Genomic DNA, 16,404 nt, shown 5'->3' on the forward strand with positions numbered 1-16,404 from the left:
TTGGCACAAAATTCCACATTTTTAAGTGTAAAAATACCCATGATGTTAACATCTTCAGAAAATTTGACATATGAAGTTTTGAGGCTTGCTGTCAATACAACAAAATAGCATACATGTCAAATTGCATATATATCAACATATGTGTAACTCCATCTACTGAAAAAAATCCACTTTATTAACTGGTACACCTAGTAAACTGCCTGTCTTTAATGTCTTCAGTGACTTTGGTTATTGCAAAGCAAAGAGAGGGTCCTGGCAACTGTGCCATTTGTTTGGGGTTTTGGTAGTGCAGGTAGAGGGCTGTGTCTCATGGTTTTAACAGTGCGTAGGCCATTCACTTTTCATGGCTATAAGGAGTCTACTTTTCTGAAATACCAGGGCACCAGGCCGCTAGTAAATAAATAAAGGCCTATGGACATGGTTTACAGATCTTACTAATGTAAATGTTAGAGCCATATTAAGAAAATACTGTCCTGGTGAGATTAAGTTTCTTGTGGGAAGGAACTGTAAAAGCTCCCAAATCTGAAGGAAGGTGTTCTGAAAGGTTTTGTTTCTTTGCTTTCACTGACTGCTATGTGGTATGAAAGTCAATTTTTAAAAATATTCTTATTTTTGATGAAGGAAAGTTTGGTAGCAACCCTGTACCTATTATGGGATGCATTAAGTTTTATTGGAAAGATTCCCATCTACACTGTGTTTATCTATCTTTTAGGTCGCTCTACTCGACTGTGCACATAATTCTGCAGAACCTGCTCAGTCGAGTCTGTATGATGCCAGAGACGTGGAAGTGGCTCGCTGTGGGGCGCTGGCACTGTGGAGCTGCAGTAAGAGTTATGCGAATAAAGAAGCCATTCGTAAGGCTGGGGGCATTCCGTTGTTGGCTCGGTTGCTGAAGACGTCTCATGAAAACATGCTGATTCCGGTGGTGGGGACTTTACAAGAATGTGCATCAGAGGTACCTAGGCCTGCTCCGCTTCCCTTGCTCTCATTTACTATGTATTTCCATAGTTGAAAAACAATTTGTAAGGTTATCATGACTGCTAAGGATTTTTTTCAAGAAGCCAACATTCTATTAGAAAGAGAAGATCAAACTAGTAGAACGTTAATTACATTGGTATTTGTGTGGTTCATTATTTTTAAATATGTTTTTATTGATTTTTGTTTTGTTTTGTTTTTATTGATTTTTAGAGATAGAGGAAGGGAGAGGGAAAGAGAGAGGAAAACATCGATGTGAGAGAGAAACATCGATTGGCTGCCTCCCGTATGGGTCACTGACAGGGGATGAAACCGTTAACTGGGTATGTGCCCTGACCGGATTTATTTTTGAAAATGTTGACTAAGTTATATCAATATGTTAACCTTGGACTTGTGTATTTGCTAAGAAAGTTTATTTAGTGTAATTATTAATAAATTTTAAATAGATACTTATGTGCATACATTATATATACATAAATATTTAAATTCATATTACTAGGAAAACTACCGAGCTGCAATCAAAGCAGAAAGGATAATTGAAAATCTGGTAAAGAACCTAAATAGTGAGAATGAGCAGCTGCAGGAACACTGCGCCATGGCCATCTACCAGGTACCGTGGGCCCTGTGGACAGTCCTGTTCTTCTCCATGTTTCTAAGCATACGGTCTCATTCTCTGGGGATGGAACTCAGAAGCCTGCAGTTTTAACTAGAACCCCCAGGGATTTTCATGCCCAAGAGGTTTGAGAACCACTGTCCTATGCTAACGACAGATGCCTATATAGATCAGAGAGAAAGCTTCTCTAACATGTCTGATTATTTACAAATTATATAAGACATTTGCATATCTTTATCTGCTAAAATTATTTACTTAGTGTAAAATAGCTAAATATATATATAGTACCTTTATATTGATTTTCATTATATCCCATTCAAATATAGTGGTCTTGGGAAATTTGTCTCCTCCCAAGACAATATGGATGGATGAGTGCATGTGTGCATGTGTATTTCAGCTTTATTGATTTATTTATTTACTAGAGGCCTGGTGCACGAAATTCGTGCACGGGGGGATGTGTCCCTCAGCCCAGCCTGCACACTCTCCAATCTGGGACCCCTCTAGGGATGTCCGACTGCCTGTTTAGGCCCAATTCTGAAACCAGGATTGGGCCTAGACAGGCATTTGGACATCCCTCTCATAATCCAAGACTGCTGGCTCCCAACCACTCACCTGCCTGCCTGCCTGCCTGATTGCCCCTAGCCATTTCTGCCTGCAGCCTGATCACCCCCTAACCACTCCCCTGCCATCCTGATTGATGCCTAACTGCTCTCCCCTGCTGGCCTGGTCTTCCCCAACTGCCCTCCCCTGCTGGTCATCTTGTGTCCACATGGGGGCAGCCATCTTTGACCACATGGGGGTGGCCATCTTGTTAGTTGGAGTGATGGTCAATTTGCATATTACTCTTTTATTAGCTAGGGTTTTAATCTTCATTATTTTTGGTGAGTTATACATTACATAGTACAGCAGGTCTTCAGATAACATCATTTCATTCAACATTATCTATCTATCCTATATAATAAGAGGGATATGCTAATTAGCCCTGATATGCTAATTATTCATGACCAGTATGCAAATTGACCATCACTCCAACACACAAGATGGCCGCCCCATGTGGTCAAAGATGGTCACCCCCATGTGGCCACAAGATGGCTGCCACCATGTGGACACAAGATGGCCACCACAAAATGGCCTGCAGGGGAGGGTAGTTGTGGGGGATCAGGCCATCAGGGGAGGGCAGTTGGGGCAACCAGGCCTGCAGGGGAGGGAAGTTGGGGGTGACTGGGCTGACAGGGGAGGGCAGTTAGGGGCAACCGGGCCATCAGGGGAGGGCAGTTTGGGGCGATCAGGCTGGCCAGGGAAGGCAGTTGGGGGCAATTGGGCCAGCAGGGGAGGGCAGTTGGGGGTGATAGGGCTGGCAAGGGAGCAGTTAGGCTGGCAGGGGAGTGGTTAGGGGCAATCAGGCAGGCAGGCAGGTGAGCAGTTGGGAGCCAGCAGTCCTGGATTGTGAGAGGGATGTTCAACTGCCCATTTAGACCCAATCCCTCAAGGAGTCCCAGATTGGAGAGGGTGCAGGCTGGGCTGAGGGACACCCCACCTCAGTGCACAAATTTCATATACATATAAAAGCCTAATATGCAAAGTGTCCCCTCGGGAGTTCAAATAACTGGGAGTTCGATCGACTGGGAGTTTGATTGCTTCTATGACGGAATGAAGGAAGGCCCCAGCTGGCAGCTGGCAGCCAGCAGCCACTTGGGACCCTACCCATGCACATATTTTGTGCACTGGGCCTCTAGTTTCATTATAATGTTGTTGAGATAATGTAGTTACTTAACTCATTTATATCGATTAACCTATGGTGAAATTTTTTTATGTCTTTTCACTTAAAGTCACAAAACCTGTTGATGATGTTAAGTGAGGACTTAATGTATTCCAAAAAACAGATTAAAATGATAAAGGGGTAGAAAAAAATAGCCCAGACAAATTAATATATGGCTGGCTACTGGCCATGCTAGCTTCCCCCTAATCAGAATAGATTTCCTAGAGGAATGCATTTTAAAATGTACAGTGAGAGTGCACCCAAATGATAGAGTCGGAGAGGAGGTACATGTTGATAGAGTATTGTAATAGTTTGCTTGGGCTGCCATAACAAAGTACCACAGCACTGGGTGGCTAAGCAACAGATAACTGTCACTGAAAGATAAAGGTTATCACATGATCTTTCCTCATTGTCCTAATATCCTCCTCTCATAGAGGTACATGCCATATTGGATTAGAGTTCACTTCAATGACTTCATTTAATCTTAATTACTTCTTTAAAAACACTATCCTCAAATATGGTCACTTTCTGACGTATGGGGGTTAGGACTTCAACTTATGAGTTTTGAGGACATGCAACCAGCTCATAACAAGGATATATAGCTTTGACGGTATATATGCCTCATAAGAATAAGCATTAAGGGACAGTTAGAAATAACGATTAATGTTTAAAAGTTGCAACTGAACCAGAATGGAAAGTCACTAATAGAAGGTAAACATGGCGGTGCTTTGTGGTACACTATGATGAGGATTTCTTCCCGTGGCACTCACTGATGATGCATTATATATATATCTGTATCATGTGGCCTCAGTGGCCTCAGAGATTGACTGTATGCTTAGGATAATAGCAAACCTATACTGAATTAATCATTGTTGGTTCTATAACCTGAAAAGGATGTTCAGTTGAAAACATCTAGGCAACACATATTTATTTCAAAGGGTGACTGGTTGCTATTAATATGACACACTGCTCTGGGCATAGAAACTTCATTGGGGAAATTCCTCATCTCTTAGATTTGGGGGGTCATTAAAGGTTTGATTGTATCCCTTCCACTGATCTATGTTCTCTTCTGTGTTTTTCCAAGACTCTGGGTTGCATTACTGCAGAAATGTGTGTGACATTCTAAGTTTCTAACCAACCTTTGCCTCTGTCTTGTTGGAAACCCAGGCTACATCAGAATTGGCTTTGGAGAATTGCCAAAGTATGTAGAAACTGCTAGACATTGCCAAAACCATGTAAAGGAAGACAGACATTGTCAGATAGCTGCAAATATAGAGAAGAATTATGCTTTACTTGGAGGTGCCTTCAGACTATTATGCTCTCTGATAAAAGTTTCATAGCTAGTACAAATAGCAGCCTCTTTCATAATCACTGAAATCTTGATATGCCTTACTCACTGCTAGCCTCTCACTTGACTTTTGGTGTAGTGTGCTGAAGATGAAGATACCCGTGACCTGGTTAGGATGCACGGAGGACTTAAACCCCTGGCCAGTCTGCTCAATAAAACTGACAATAAAGAACGCCTGGCTGCTGTCACAGGGGCAATATGGAAATGTTCCATCAGCAAAGAGAATGTGACCAAGTAAGAAAAAGCATTCCATATTCTGTAATAAAAATAAGGCCACCAAAACAGTCTTGTAATTTAATTCTATTTTAAGAAAGAGTCTATAGTAATGCTACTCCTGTAGGTTTTATAGATGCACATTTTGGACTAGGTTGGCAGAATTAATGAATTTTTAGAAATAGAAGACCCCTACTTCCCATGTTTTCTGTGCCTCAGTAGGGCTCAGGGGCTTGCTGACATAATTTTTCAAGGAGAGTGGGCTGTTTGGCCTATGGGTAGCCACTTAAACATAAAGTATCTCTCATATTTCCTGCAGAAATCTATTGAGGTTGAGGGGATGGATTTCCCACTGAATCTTTAGAGATAGAAGTGGTTCCATTCTTTCCCCTTTTATGAAGATAAACAAGATGAGTCAGCTAAATGCCAACTAACCAATTAATCTTAAAGATAATCATTTTCAAATATGATTTCATTGAATTTCAAAGTGTTTGTAAACTTTATGATCATTTGATTTAGTTTAATGTTCAAATTCATCTCTTCATTTATTTTTAGAGTTCTCACCCTCTATGAAGGATGTTCTGAAGCAACTTTTCCTTATCTCAAGCATGATGATTATCTTAAACAAAAATCATATGTCCAATTGAACACAAAATAGACTTATTTTGCTTTGTTTATGTAAAATGGTCTCTGTAATATGGGGAAACAGCCCTTAGCATAGTGGAATCATTGCCACTCAGATTTGGAAGAAGTTGTAGTTGTTTCAAAGGCTGTATAGTACAGAGGTTAAGGGCACAGATGGGTGGATGTGGATGCTAGTTACGCTATTTACCAAGCTTCAGATTAACTTTCTGAAAATGGGGACTTTAATAGTATCTACATTATAGTGTTTTTGTAAGGATGGAACAAGCATATAGTTGATGTTTATTAATATTATTACTATTAATTATCATCAGAGAACTTTATACCTAAAAAAATATTGTTCTCCCCTTTCTTTCCCTCCCACCTCTTTTCTTATGATGAATTTAGGTTTCGGGAATACAAAGCCATTGAAACTTTAGTGGGACTTTTAACTGACCAGCCCGAAGAAGTTCTTGTGAATGTGGTGGGCGCACTGGGAGAATGTTGTCAAGAATATGAAAACCGAGTTATTGTCCGGAAATGTAGTGGCATTCAACCACTTGTGAACCTCCTCGTTGGAATAAATCATGCTCTTCTTGTCAATGTCACAAAAGCAGTTGGTGCATGTGCAGTAGATCCCGAAAATATGGCGTAAGTGGCCCTACAGCCTGAAAGTTTTTGTTTGAGAATGTTAGGGGAAACACTCGGGTAATCATGGAATAGTGTCATCACTTAAAATTGAATGATGAAAAAGTAAAGAGAGTTTACATATACATAACCACAAGGTTACAAAATCATGACTTACAGAGCCAAATTGTTCCATTGGATGAGCTGGAGGCCTGAGGCTGGGCATATTAGAAGTTCAAATACCCAGTAATCAATTTCCCATGCAGAAACTTTAATCATCAGATATTTTCTTTGTATACCAGGGAAGAATTATCTAATTACCTGAGATCCTAGGTAGTTGTAGGTAGCATTCCCATTGTATTCTTCTTGCTTCAATTGAGCACCTAAGGAGAGCTTTGAATAGATGAAGGGAAAAACAAAGGATATTAAGCTATGATCTTGGTCCTTGAGAAAATGTCGTCTAATTAGGAAGACTTAAATATGGTACAATTTAAGAACAATAGCAAGATTATATATCCAGAAAATGAGAAACCCATAAGAGTCAACGTTGTTGTATTAGGGTTCCCCAGAGAATCAGAGCCAACAGTGTGTGTGTATGTGTGTGTGTGTATGTGTGTGTGTGTGTGTGTGTGTGTAGAGAAAAAGAGAGGGAGGAGACTGATTGAAAGATTGAGATTGATTTACTTTAAGGAATTGGCTCATGTTATTGTGGAGGCTTGGCAAGTCCAAATTCTGATGGAGTAGGCTAGCAGCAGCTGGCTGGAGAATTAGGAAAGAATTGCAGTTTGAATTCAAAGTCAGTCTTCTGGCAGAATTTCTTCTTGCTCGGGAAGGTTAGTCTTTGTTTTATTAAAGCCCTCGACTGATTAGATGAGGCCCACTGATTATGTATGATAATCTGTTTTACTCAACATATACCAATATAATGTTAATCTGATCCCAAAAAACACCTACACAAAAATATAAAGAATAATGTTTGGCTAAATATCTGGGCATCCCTTAGCCCAGTCAAGTTGACATATAAAAATGAGCCATCCTAAATCAACCCTTTGTCAACTCGGCACCCATACACACTTCTTAAATCACACTCAATTGCTATATAAATATGATAATAAGGTTATACTTCTGCCTAATTATCTTGCATACAACTAAATTTCGCTAATGATTTCCCCAGAAGAGGAAACAAAGTCCTTTGGCAATGCTTACTCTTATTGATATCCTGTAACTTAAATATTGTGATGTAAAGTTAATACTTAAAAACTATGATATAAAGTCAATACATCTCATGTTACATGACAAGAGGATAAGAGTGGGCAGGAAACAAAGATACACACATACACAGCTATAACAAAATAGAAAGGAATACTGTAATGATTACAGTCCTCGTTTCTATAACTGGTCACATGGCTGTCACTGGTATTTATAACTACCTTCTTTCACTACCCATTCTGTATTCTCTTTAGCCTCAGCTAGAACTTCAGTTCATTGTGGTTCTTTACCTGGTGGGGTGACTTCATTCTTGAAGGTCTGGGCCATTTACTAGTCCTGCCTGGATTGGGTTTGTTGTGGTTTCCTCTTGACTTTAATCACAGGGCATGGTAATACTAAGAGATACTCTAAGGGACCTCCTGTATTCCAGATATATTCATCCTTACCCCTGCTACTCAGTGGAGTAGCAGTCCTATTTCCCCTTGGTAATCAGGATCAATTACCCCATCCAGCATAGTAACTCTCTTCTTTGCCTGTTGATTTAGAGGCATGAGAAGCCAAAGTGGCAGTCTTAACTTCCAGTTCAGTGGCATTATTATTGCGTTTCCTGGTGAAAACATTCTTCCCTTTGGAACTAAGACCTCTAGATTAGCAAAGCATAAGATCATAAGGACAGGAATACAAATTTTGATAGTAGGTCACTAGGGATAATAGTAAATGCCACTCCCATTTCCACACCTTGATTTCTGGACCCATGAATTCTGACTGTGGGAGAAATAGCACCATATTTTTTACTGGTAAATAGCTCTATTGACATGACTTGTAGACTCCCAGAAGTCAACCATCCTTTCTTTACGTCATCCCATCTCTGTCCCCTTCAGTCCAAGATGGCAGTGTTTCTACTGAAGTGATTAATTAGATCCATGACTCACATCTATAATCGCTTTGTCATATGATTGTCTAGTTATATTCTTTTTTAAAAAAAATACGTTTTTATTAATTTTAGAGAGAGAAAGGGAAAGGAAGAGAGAGACAGAAACATCAATGATGAAAGAGAATTATTGATTAGCTGCCTCCTGCAAGCTCCCTAATGGGGATGGAGCCTACAACCCAAGCATGTGCCCTGACCAGGAATCGAACCTGCTACTCTTGGTTTCTGGGTTGATGCTCAACTGCTGAGCCACACCCACTGGGTGAAACTCTTTTAAACAGTTACAGTAAGTAAACTGTTATATTTATTGATTTTTCCATTGATTCCATTCAAGAAAAGGCCAGAGAAAACGACGCACATTTTTTTTTTAATTTTAATATTCTTTAAGGAACCTAGATTTGAAGCAACAAAATGTAATGAAAGAGAAAGAATGACTCAGTGATAAACAACAGGCCTCAAGGACATTTTGATTGAGTTGGGATGACAGACAAGTAATTTTAAAATAGAGTAAAAATGAAATGACAGTAAATATATATTTTTTGGTAAATACACAAAACTATTTTGTGGAATTTTATGAGGCTTGACTTCTGGGTAATGTATGGGGATTATAATAAAGAACAAAAGTAGAAAATAATCATTTTATCTCAAGCAAGGAAATGGCCACAACTCCAAATCTTTTTTTTTAAATTAAATCTTTATTGTTCAGATTATTACATTTGTTCCTCTTTTTCCCCCCCATAACTCCCCTCCTCCCAGTTCCCACCCCACACTCCGCCCCCACTCCCCACCCACTGTCCTCATCCATAGGTGCACAATTTTTGTCCAGTCTCTTCCCACATCTCCCACACCCCTTTCCCCCCCAAGAATAGTCAGTCCATTCCCTTTCTATGTCCCTGATTCTATTACAATCACCAGTTCATTCTGTACATCAGATTATTTATTCACTTGATTCTTAGATTCACTTGTTGATAGATGCATATTTGTTGTTCATAATTTGTATCTTTACCTTTTTCTTCTTCTTCCTCTTCTTAAAGGATACTTTTCAGCATTTCATATAATACTGGTTTGGTGATGATGAACTCCTTTAGCTTTTCCTTATCTGTGAAGCTCTTTATCTGACCTTCAATTCTGAATGATAGCTTTGCTGGATAAAGTAATCTTGGTTGTAGGTTCTTGGTATTCATCACTTTGAATATTTCTTGCCACTCCCTTCTGGCCTGCAAAGTTTCTGTTGAGAAATCAGCTGACAGTCGTATGGGTATTCCCTTGTAGGTAACTGAGTTTCTTTCTCTTGCTGCTTTTAAGATTCTCTCTTTGTCTTTTGCTCTTGGCATTTTAATGATGATGTGTCTTGGTGTGGTCCTCTTTGGATTCCTTTTGTTTGGGGTTCTCTGCGCTTCTTGGACCTGTAAGTCTATTTCTTTCACCAGGTTGGGGAAGTTTTCTTCATTATTTCTTCAAATAGGTTTTCAATATCTTGCTCTCTCTCTTCTTCTGGCACCCCTATAATTCTGATGTTGGTACACTTGAAGCTGTCCCAGAGGCTCCTTACGCTATCTTCGTATTTTCGGATTCTTTTTTCATTTTGCTTTTCCGGTTGGATGTTTTTTGCTTCTTCGCATTTCAAATCTTTGACTTGATTCTTGTGCTCCTCTGGTCTGCTGTTGGGTGTCTGTATAATATTCTTTATTTCAGTCAGTGTATGCTTAATTTCTAGTTGGTTCTTTATCACAACATTGAAGGTCTCATTAGATTTCTTGTAGATCTCATTAAGTTTATCGACAGTTTCTAGAAAATTATTCAAAGACCTTAAAAGTGTTTTTTTGAGCTCTATATCCTCCAATTCTGACATTTGTGTCCTGTTTCTTTGTCTCCGCATTTTTTATGCTTTCTTGGTGCACCCCCTAGTGGTCTTTGTGCGCAGTCTTGTTGTAATTAAGCCTTGATTGTTGTAGGTAATACTGGGGGGGATTTGACCTCCAGGCCAACTGGCTGTGAGAATCAGCTGTGTTTGCAGTGGGAGAACTTCTATCCTCTAGGGAGGTGCTAGTCTAGCCTTTGCCTGAGGCTATGCGGCAAATGCCTCTGTGCAGGGCTTGGGCGGGGCGGGTCCCAGGGGATCTACAGGGAGGGCGGAACAAGCAGTTATGGCTGCTCTCAGTCCCGTCCCCAGGGGCCCTGCCTCTCAGAGTCCCAGCAACCGCTGCAAACCTTGGAGAGAAAGCTGTCTTTGAGTCCGACTGAAGCCAGACAGTCCCGCTTCTCCCGTTTGAGTCTGGGTCCCTAGAGACTCGCCCGGATCTGGAGCTCAGAGTCTGAGACTCCCTCCTGATTGAAACAGACAACCGCATCCTCAGCCGCCAGCCCGCTCCGCATGCACTCTGCACCTTAGTATTTTACTTCAGTTCTGCGCCTCCTCTGAGTCTCGGTATGCTTTCCTCTTTCCTCCTAGTTGTAGAACTTCCACTCAGCCAGCCGTCTTGTGGTTCTCAATGATGTCCGTTCTGTTTTTTAGTTGTATTTTTGAAGAGGTTGTTCGAGGCAGCAAATCCGGCGTTAACCTATGCCGCCATCTTGGTTTCCTAGAAACGTATACTCACAACTCCAAATCTTAAATGTGAAAACATATGCAAAATGTTGTGAATTATTAGCCTGTGTGTAATATACTGACAGCTAACATGTACCTCTTCAGATTGCAAGCTTTTCCCCCAAGTAAGTGTCATGGTCATGAGATACATAACCGACATTTGTTTCATAGAGAGCAGAGATGAGAGGAGCGAATGGGTCTTGGAAGAAGTGAGGAATTTCCCATCAGAGACCTAATTTTGCATTATAAAACATCATAGCTCTGTAGTATAATTTGAAGTCAGGTAGTGTGATACCTCCAGCTAAGTTATTTTTTTTCCCCCTCAGGATTGCTTTGTGGTTGCATAAAAATCTGGTGATTTTTGCTCTATTTCTTTAAAAAATGACATTGGGATTTTGATGGTGATTGCATTAAGTCTGTATATTGCTTTGGGTAATATGGCTGTTTTAACTATGCTGATTCTTCCAATCCACAAACACAGGATATTTTTCCGGTTTTTTTTTTTGTTTGTGTGTGTGTGTGTGTGTGTGTGTGTGTTTCAATCTCTTTTTATAATGCTTTGTAGTTTGATTGATTTGCATATGTTGAACCATCCGTATGCCCTTAGAATGAACCCTACTTGATCATGATGTATTATTTTTTGATGTATTATTGTATTCGATTTGCTAACATTTTGTTTAGAATTTTTGCATCTATATTCATCAGAGATATTGGCCTATAGTTTTCTTGCCCAGAAAATGTGGCTCAGTGGTTGAGCATTGACCATAAACCAGGAGATCACAGTTCATTTCCCAGTGAGGGCACATGCCTGGGGAAGCTGTGTCACTGGGCTTTACAGGACAACTACTACACGAGGCCACTAGCAGCTGGGAGACATAGCAGCTCTACCTAGTACATAAAAACAAACTTAGGGAAGCAGCCAAAATGCGGATACAAAGAAACAAGTCCCAAATGAAAGAACAGGAGAAATCTCCCCCAAAAAAGAACTAAATGAAATGGAGGCAAGCAAACTGCCAGATACAAAGCTCAAAACAATGGTTATAAGAATGTTCCAGGAACTTAGTGAAAAGTTCAACAGTGAAAAATCCATAGAAACTATAAAAATGAACCAGGCAGAAATGAAGGATACACTAACTGAAATGAAGAATAATTTATAGGGAATCAACTATAGAGTAGATGAAGCTGAGGATTAACTTAGCAATTTGGAATATCAGGAAGAAAAAATACTCAATCAGAACAGCAAAAAGAAAAAATTGATTAAAAATAATGAGAACAGTGTAAGGGATCACTGGGACAACTTCAAGCATACCAACATTCACATCATGGGGGTGCTAGAAGGAGAAGAGAGAGAGCAAGAAATTAAAAACCTATTTGGAAAACATAATGACAGAAAACTTTCCTAACTTGGTGAAGGAAATAGACATACAAGTCCAGGAAGTGCAGTGAGTCCCAAACAAGATGAAATCAAAGGCCCATACCAAGTCACATCACAACTAAAATGCAAAAGAATAAACACAAAGAGAGAATCTTAAAAGCATTAAGAGAAAAGCAGTTAGTTGTCTAGAAGGGAGCTCCCATCAGACTGCTAGCTGATTTCTCAACAGAGACTTTGCAGGCCAGAATGGAATGGCAAGAAATATTCAAAGTGATGGAAAACAACAATCTACAATCAAAATTACTCTACCCAGCAAAACTATCATTTAGAGTAAAAGGACAGATAAAGAACTTCCAAGACAAGAAAATGCTAACAGATTTCATCACCACTAAACCAGTACTGCCAGAAATGTTAAAGAGTATTCTTTAAGAAGAAGAAAATAAGAGATAAAAAACACGAACAATAGCCCTGACTGGTTTTGCTCAGTGGTTAGAGTGCTGGCCCGTGGACTGAAGGGTCTTGGCTTCAATTCTGGGTAAGACCATGTGCCTCAGTTGCAGGCTTGATCCCTGGCCCTGATAGGGGCACGTGCTGGAGGCAACCAGTCAATGTGTCTCACATTGATGTTTCTCTCTGTGTGTCTCTCCCCCTCCTTTCCACTCTCTCTCTAAAAAAAAAAAAAAAAAAAAAAAAAAAAAAAAAAAAAAAAAAAAAAAAATCAATGGAAAAATATCCTCGGAAGAGGATTAACAAACATAATAATAAAATAAAATGTGTTAACTTAAAACAAAATATGAACAATAAAATGCCAATAAATACATATCTACAATTGAATCTAAAAAACAAAATAAAGCCCTGGCCAGCATTGCTCAGTGTTTAGAGTATCAGCCTGCCCCTTGGAGAGTCTAGGATTTGATTCCCAGTAAGGGGCATGTATGTTGGTTGCAGGTTTGATCTCCTCCCCAGGTCTGGTCAAGGCACACATGGGAGGCAACCAGTCAATATGTTTCTCTCACATCAATGTTTCTTTCTATCTCCTTTCTGTCTTTCTTCCCTTCCACTTTTGCTAAAAATCAATGGGAAAAAAATATTCTCACTCCTTGAGTGAGGACTAAAAACAAACAAACAAACAAAAAAACAAACAAAATAAAGGAACAAGTAGAAAAGAAACAGACTCATAGAGACAGAAATTATTTTGTCAGTTGCCAGATGGGAAAGGGTTTGGAAGGATAGGTGAAAAAGTTGAAGGGATTAAGAAGTACAAATTGGTTGTTACAGAATAGTCATGGGATGTAAAGTATAGCATAGGGAATATAGCCAATAATCCTATATAATAAAGAGGTAAAATGCAAACTGACCATCATGCCATCGCACAAGATGGCCACCCCCATGTGGTCACAAGATGGCCGCCCCCATAGGGATCAGGCCTAAACTGGCAGTTGGACATCCCCTGAGGGGTCCCAGATTGGAGAGGGTGCAGGCTGGGCTGAGGGACACCCCCAATTCCAGTGCATGAATTTCGTGCACCGGGCCTCTAGTATTCTAATAACTATGTATGGTGTTAGGTGGGTACAAAACTTATTGGGATGATCACTTAGTAAATTATGTAATGTCTACTCACTGGGGTATACACCTGAAACTAATATAATATTGTATGTCAACTATAATTGAAAAATAAAAAATGATTAAATGGCAAAAATGAAAAAAAAAAAAAAAGATCACCTTCCAGGAAGATTCTATCTGGCAATGTATCAAACAGTTAAGAGCCCAGATTCCACAGTCTGCCAGCTTGGTTTCTAATCTTGGCTTTGCCACTTCCTGGTGTTATGACCTTAAGTTATTTAATGTCTCTGGGCTTCAGTTTTCTTATCTTTAAAAGGAGGATAATTACCAAACTAATATTCAATGAATTAACTTAAATTGCTTAGAATAGTGCCTGACTTATGGGGAGGGCTGTCATAGTTATGAGATTTAAGATGGTATATATCATAAAACACACCATTATTTTATATGCTGCTTAAAAAATAGTATCAATTAAAGTTGTAAATTAAAGACCCCAGGCTTCTGTGGGGTTCATCTGTGGGAAGAGAGCTGTCATAGATATGCTGAGGTCAGGAGAGCTAAGGATTGTCCTGATAGATGGGGTAGGCACTTAGAAGGGTAGGTCTATCCTATCATGTATGATCACATGCATTTACCAAGTGTCAAGCATTCTACTGAGCACTTTGCATGCATGCTCTAATTTAATCCTCACTAATTCCAGAGGAGATAAATGTTACTCTTATCCCATTAAACAGATGAGAAAACAGCCTAAGTAATATTCAGCTAGCAAGAGGGGGAGCTGGAATTCCAGAGGAAAAGCTCTCAATCACTTAGTCTCAAAGATAATGTATATCCTGGGAGAGTCTGAGCCTCATCTGGACTTGAGGGGTCTAGGAATCTTGGGGAGGACTCTAGAGGACAGAGGATAAATGTGAAACTGCTATGGAGAGGCAGGGAGTAGGAAAGGCCTGACAGAGTCTCTGGTGGACAGATAAGAGCTGCTACCACCTGAGAGCAAAGAGAGGGTTTAGTTTCTGAGTGGTCATTCTGCTGCTCTCTTTTGTCATTCCTGAATCTTAAATGAAGTCCTTTTGAATATAACAGTCTTGTCTCATCTCTGCTCTGGGAAGCACAGACAAAATCTCGGGTGTCTGGGTTAGCCAGACACTAAAATGGGGAGAAGGGCGCCACTCACTCCCACTCTGAGGCCCTCATGGAGATAGAGCACTAGTTTTTCCAATGCTAGGTACTGGGGGCCATTTTACCAACAAAGGTGACATTCCCTACAGAGATCAATACTGGAAGGTCATACAGAAGCACTGGGCATATGTACCATGTTGCAATCAAGAGCTGCAGCCAAAACTCCAGAACTTGGGAACCAGACAGAGTTATAAGAAGCAAGTCAAGGGAATGCAGGGACTTCAGCATGGGATCCTAGTATGGCTGCCCAATGGCATCCTCCTAGTTGCAGCCACTCTGGAGAGGCCTCAGACTTTGGCTAGCTTCTGCCTTCAATTCCTTAAGGCACTTCTTTGTTCCTGACAATCCTTCTATATATGTAATACATGTACCAGAAGTACACAGCGCAAAGTAGGTGTTTAGTAAATATAAGCCAAATGAATTAATAAATGAATGAATGGAAGAAAAAAAAAAAACACGTCTCCTATTGGGGGTGGTGCCAACAAGCCTGTAGGAGTGGGCAGGCACTTCTTCCCTTTCCTGGGAGAGTACAGACTGAGCTTGCAGGGGAGATAGGAGTGCCCTTCCCCACGCGCCCCTCCCCTTCTTCCCCAAGATGTGGCTACACAACCCAGCACCTACACATCTGATTCCTAGACTAAAGCCTCCCTGGGAGACGTGCATTGCAAAGGTGCCAGCTCTGCGGGGTACTCTGATCCCCCTACACAACTGAACTCAGCAGGGTGGGGCCACAGAGTGGAGGGCAGACCTAGTGATTCAACAGGTGGGGAAGAGGTGCTGCCTGTGTGCTTGAGGTGGGGAAGAATGGTCCCCTTTCCAAAGCTACACAGATCAATCACTGTCTGAGTCTCCTCAAAGAACTTCTCCGGAAAAGGAACTCCCAAAGATCCTTGCTGCGTGCAGCCAGGAGACCTCTCTGCAGGACCTGAGCATGGCAGAGTAGTATCACTAGTAGTTGGAGGATCAGTCCATGCATTCCCTAGGTTAGTCTGTAATAATAGGAATGCTAGACCCTGGGAAGGTGGTGTCTGGGTCTCTAGCAAACTCTTTTCTCTCCCAGGCAGACTGAATCCGCCTCTGATTTTCACCACTAGATGATGTGCGGGTTCCTCTTGTGTCTGTTGCTGTGGGCTGGGGATCCATGTTTGGGGTTGAGACCCTGCACTCCTGGGGGGAGGAAGTTTTGCAGCTGAGATACCCCTCCAGCTTCTCAGCTGCTGCACATGAGAGTGGGGGCCAGCCCTTTCCCCATCTCTGCCCTTCTTCTCAGTCTCTGTGTGACCTCTGTAAATCCTTGGTGAAAATATTTCGGTTCAGCTAGCCTTCAGTTGTTTTTTTTTTTTCATGTTGATTGCTTTATAAGTTAGGTGTAAATCCAGTTTGGGTCTGGGAGCAGGTGAATAT

The 16,404-nt window shown here is 40.7% G+C and overlaps 1 protein-coding gene across 3 annotated transcripts in view; it reads left to right on the plus strand.

The window, feature by feature from the left end:
* The window catches only part of ODAD2 (outer dynein arm docking complex subunit 2), a 235,563-nt gene that overhangs the window by 98,908 nt on the left and 120,251 nt on the right, over positions 1–16,404 (plus strand). For all 3 annotated transcript variants that reach the window (XM_070407349.1, XM_070407348.1, XM_070407347.1), the window contains 4 exons: positions 713–955; positions 1,475–1,585; positions 4,775–4,929; positions 5,938–6,180. In XM_070407349.1, coding sequence (XP_070263450.1) covers positions 713–955; positions 1,475–1,585; positions 4,775–4,929; positions 5,938–6,180 — 752 coding nt within the window. The remainder of the gene's footprint in view (positions 1–712; positions 956–1,474; positions 1,586–4,774; positions 4,930–5,937; positions 6,181–16,404) is intronic.

Source organism: Myotis yumanensis, unplaced genomic scaffold, assembly GCF_028538775.1.
Source record: "Myotis yumanensis isolate MYYU_CA2020_CCGP unplaced genomic scaffold, mMyoYum1.0.hap1 SCAF_1, whole genome shotgun sequence".
NCBI classification, from domain to species: domain Eukaryota; kingdom Metazoa; phylum Chordata; class Mammalia; order Chiroptera; family Vespertilionidae; genus Myotis; species Myotis yumanensis.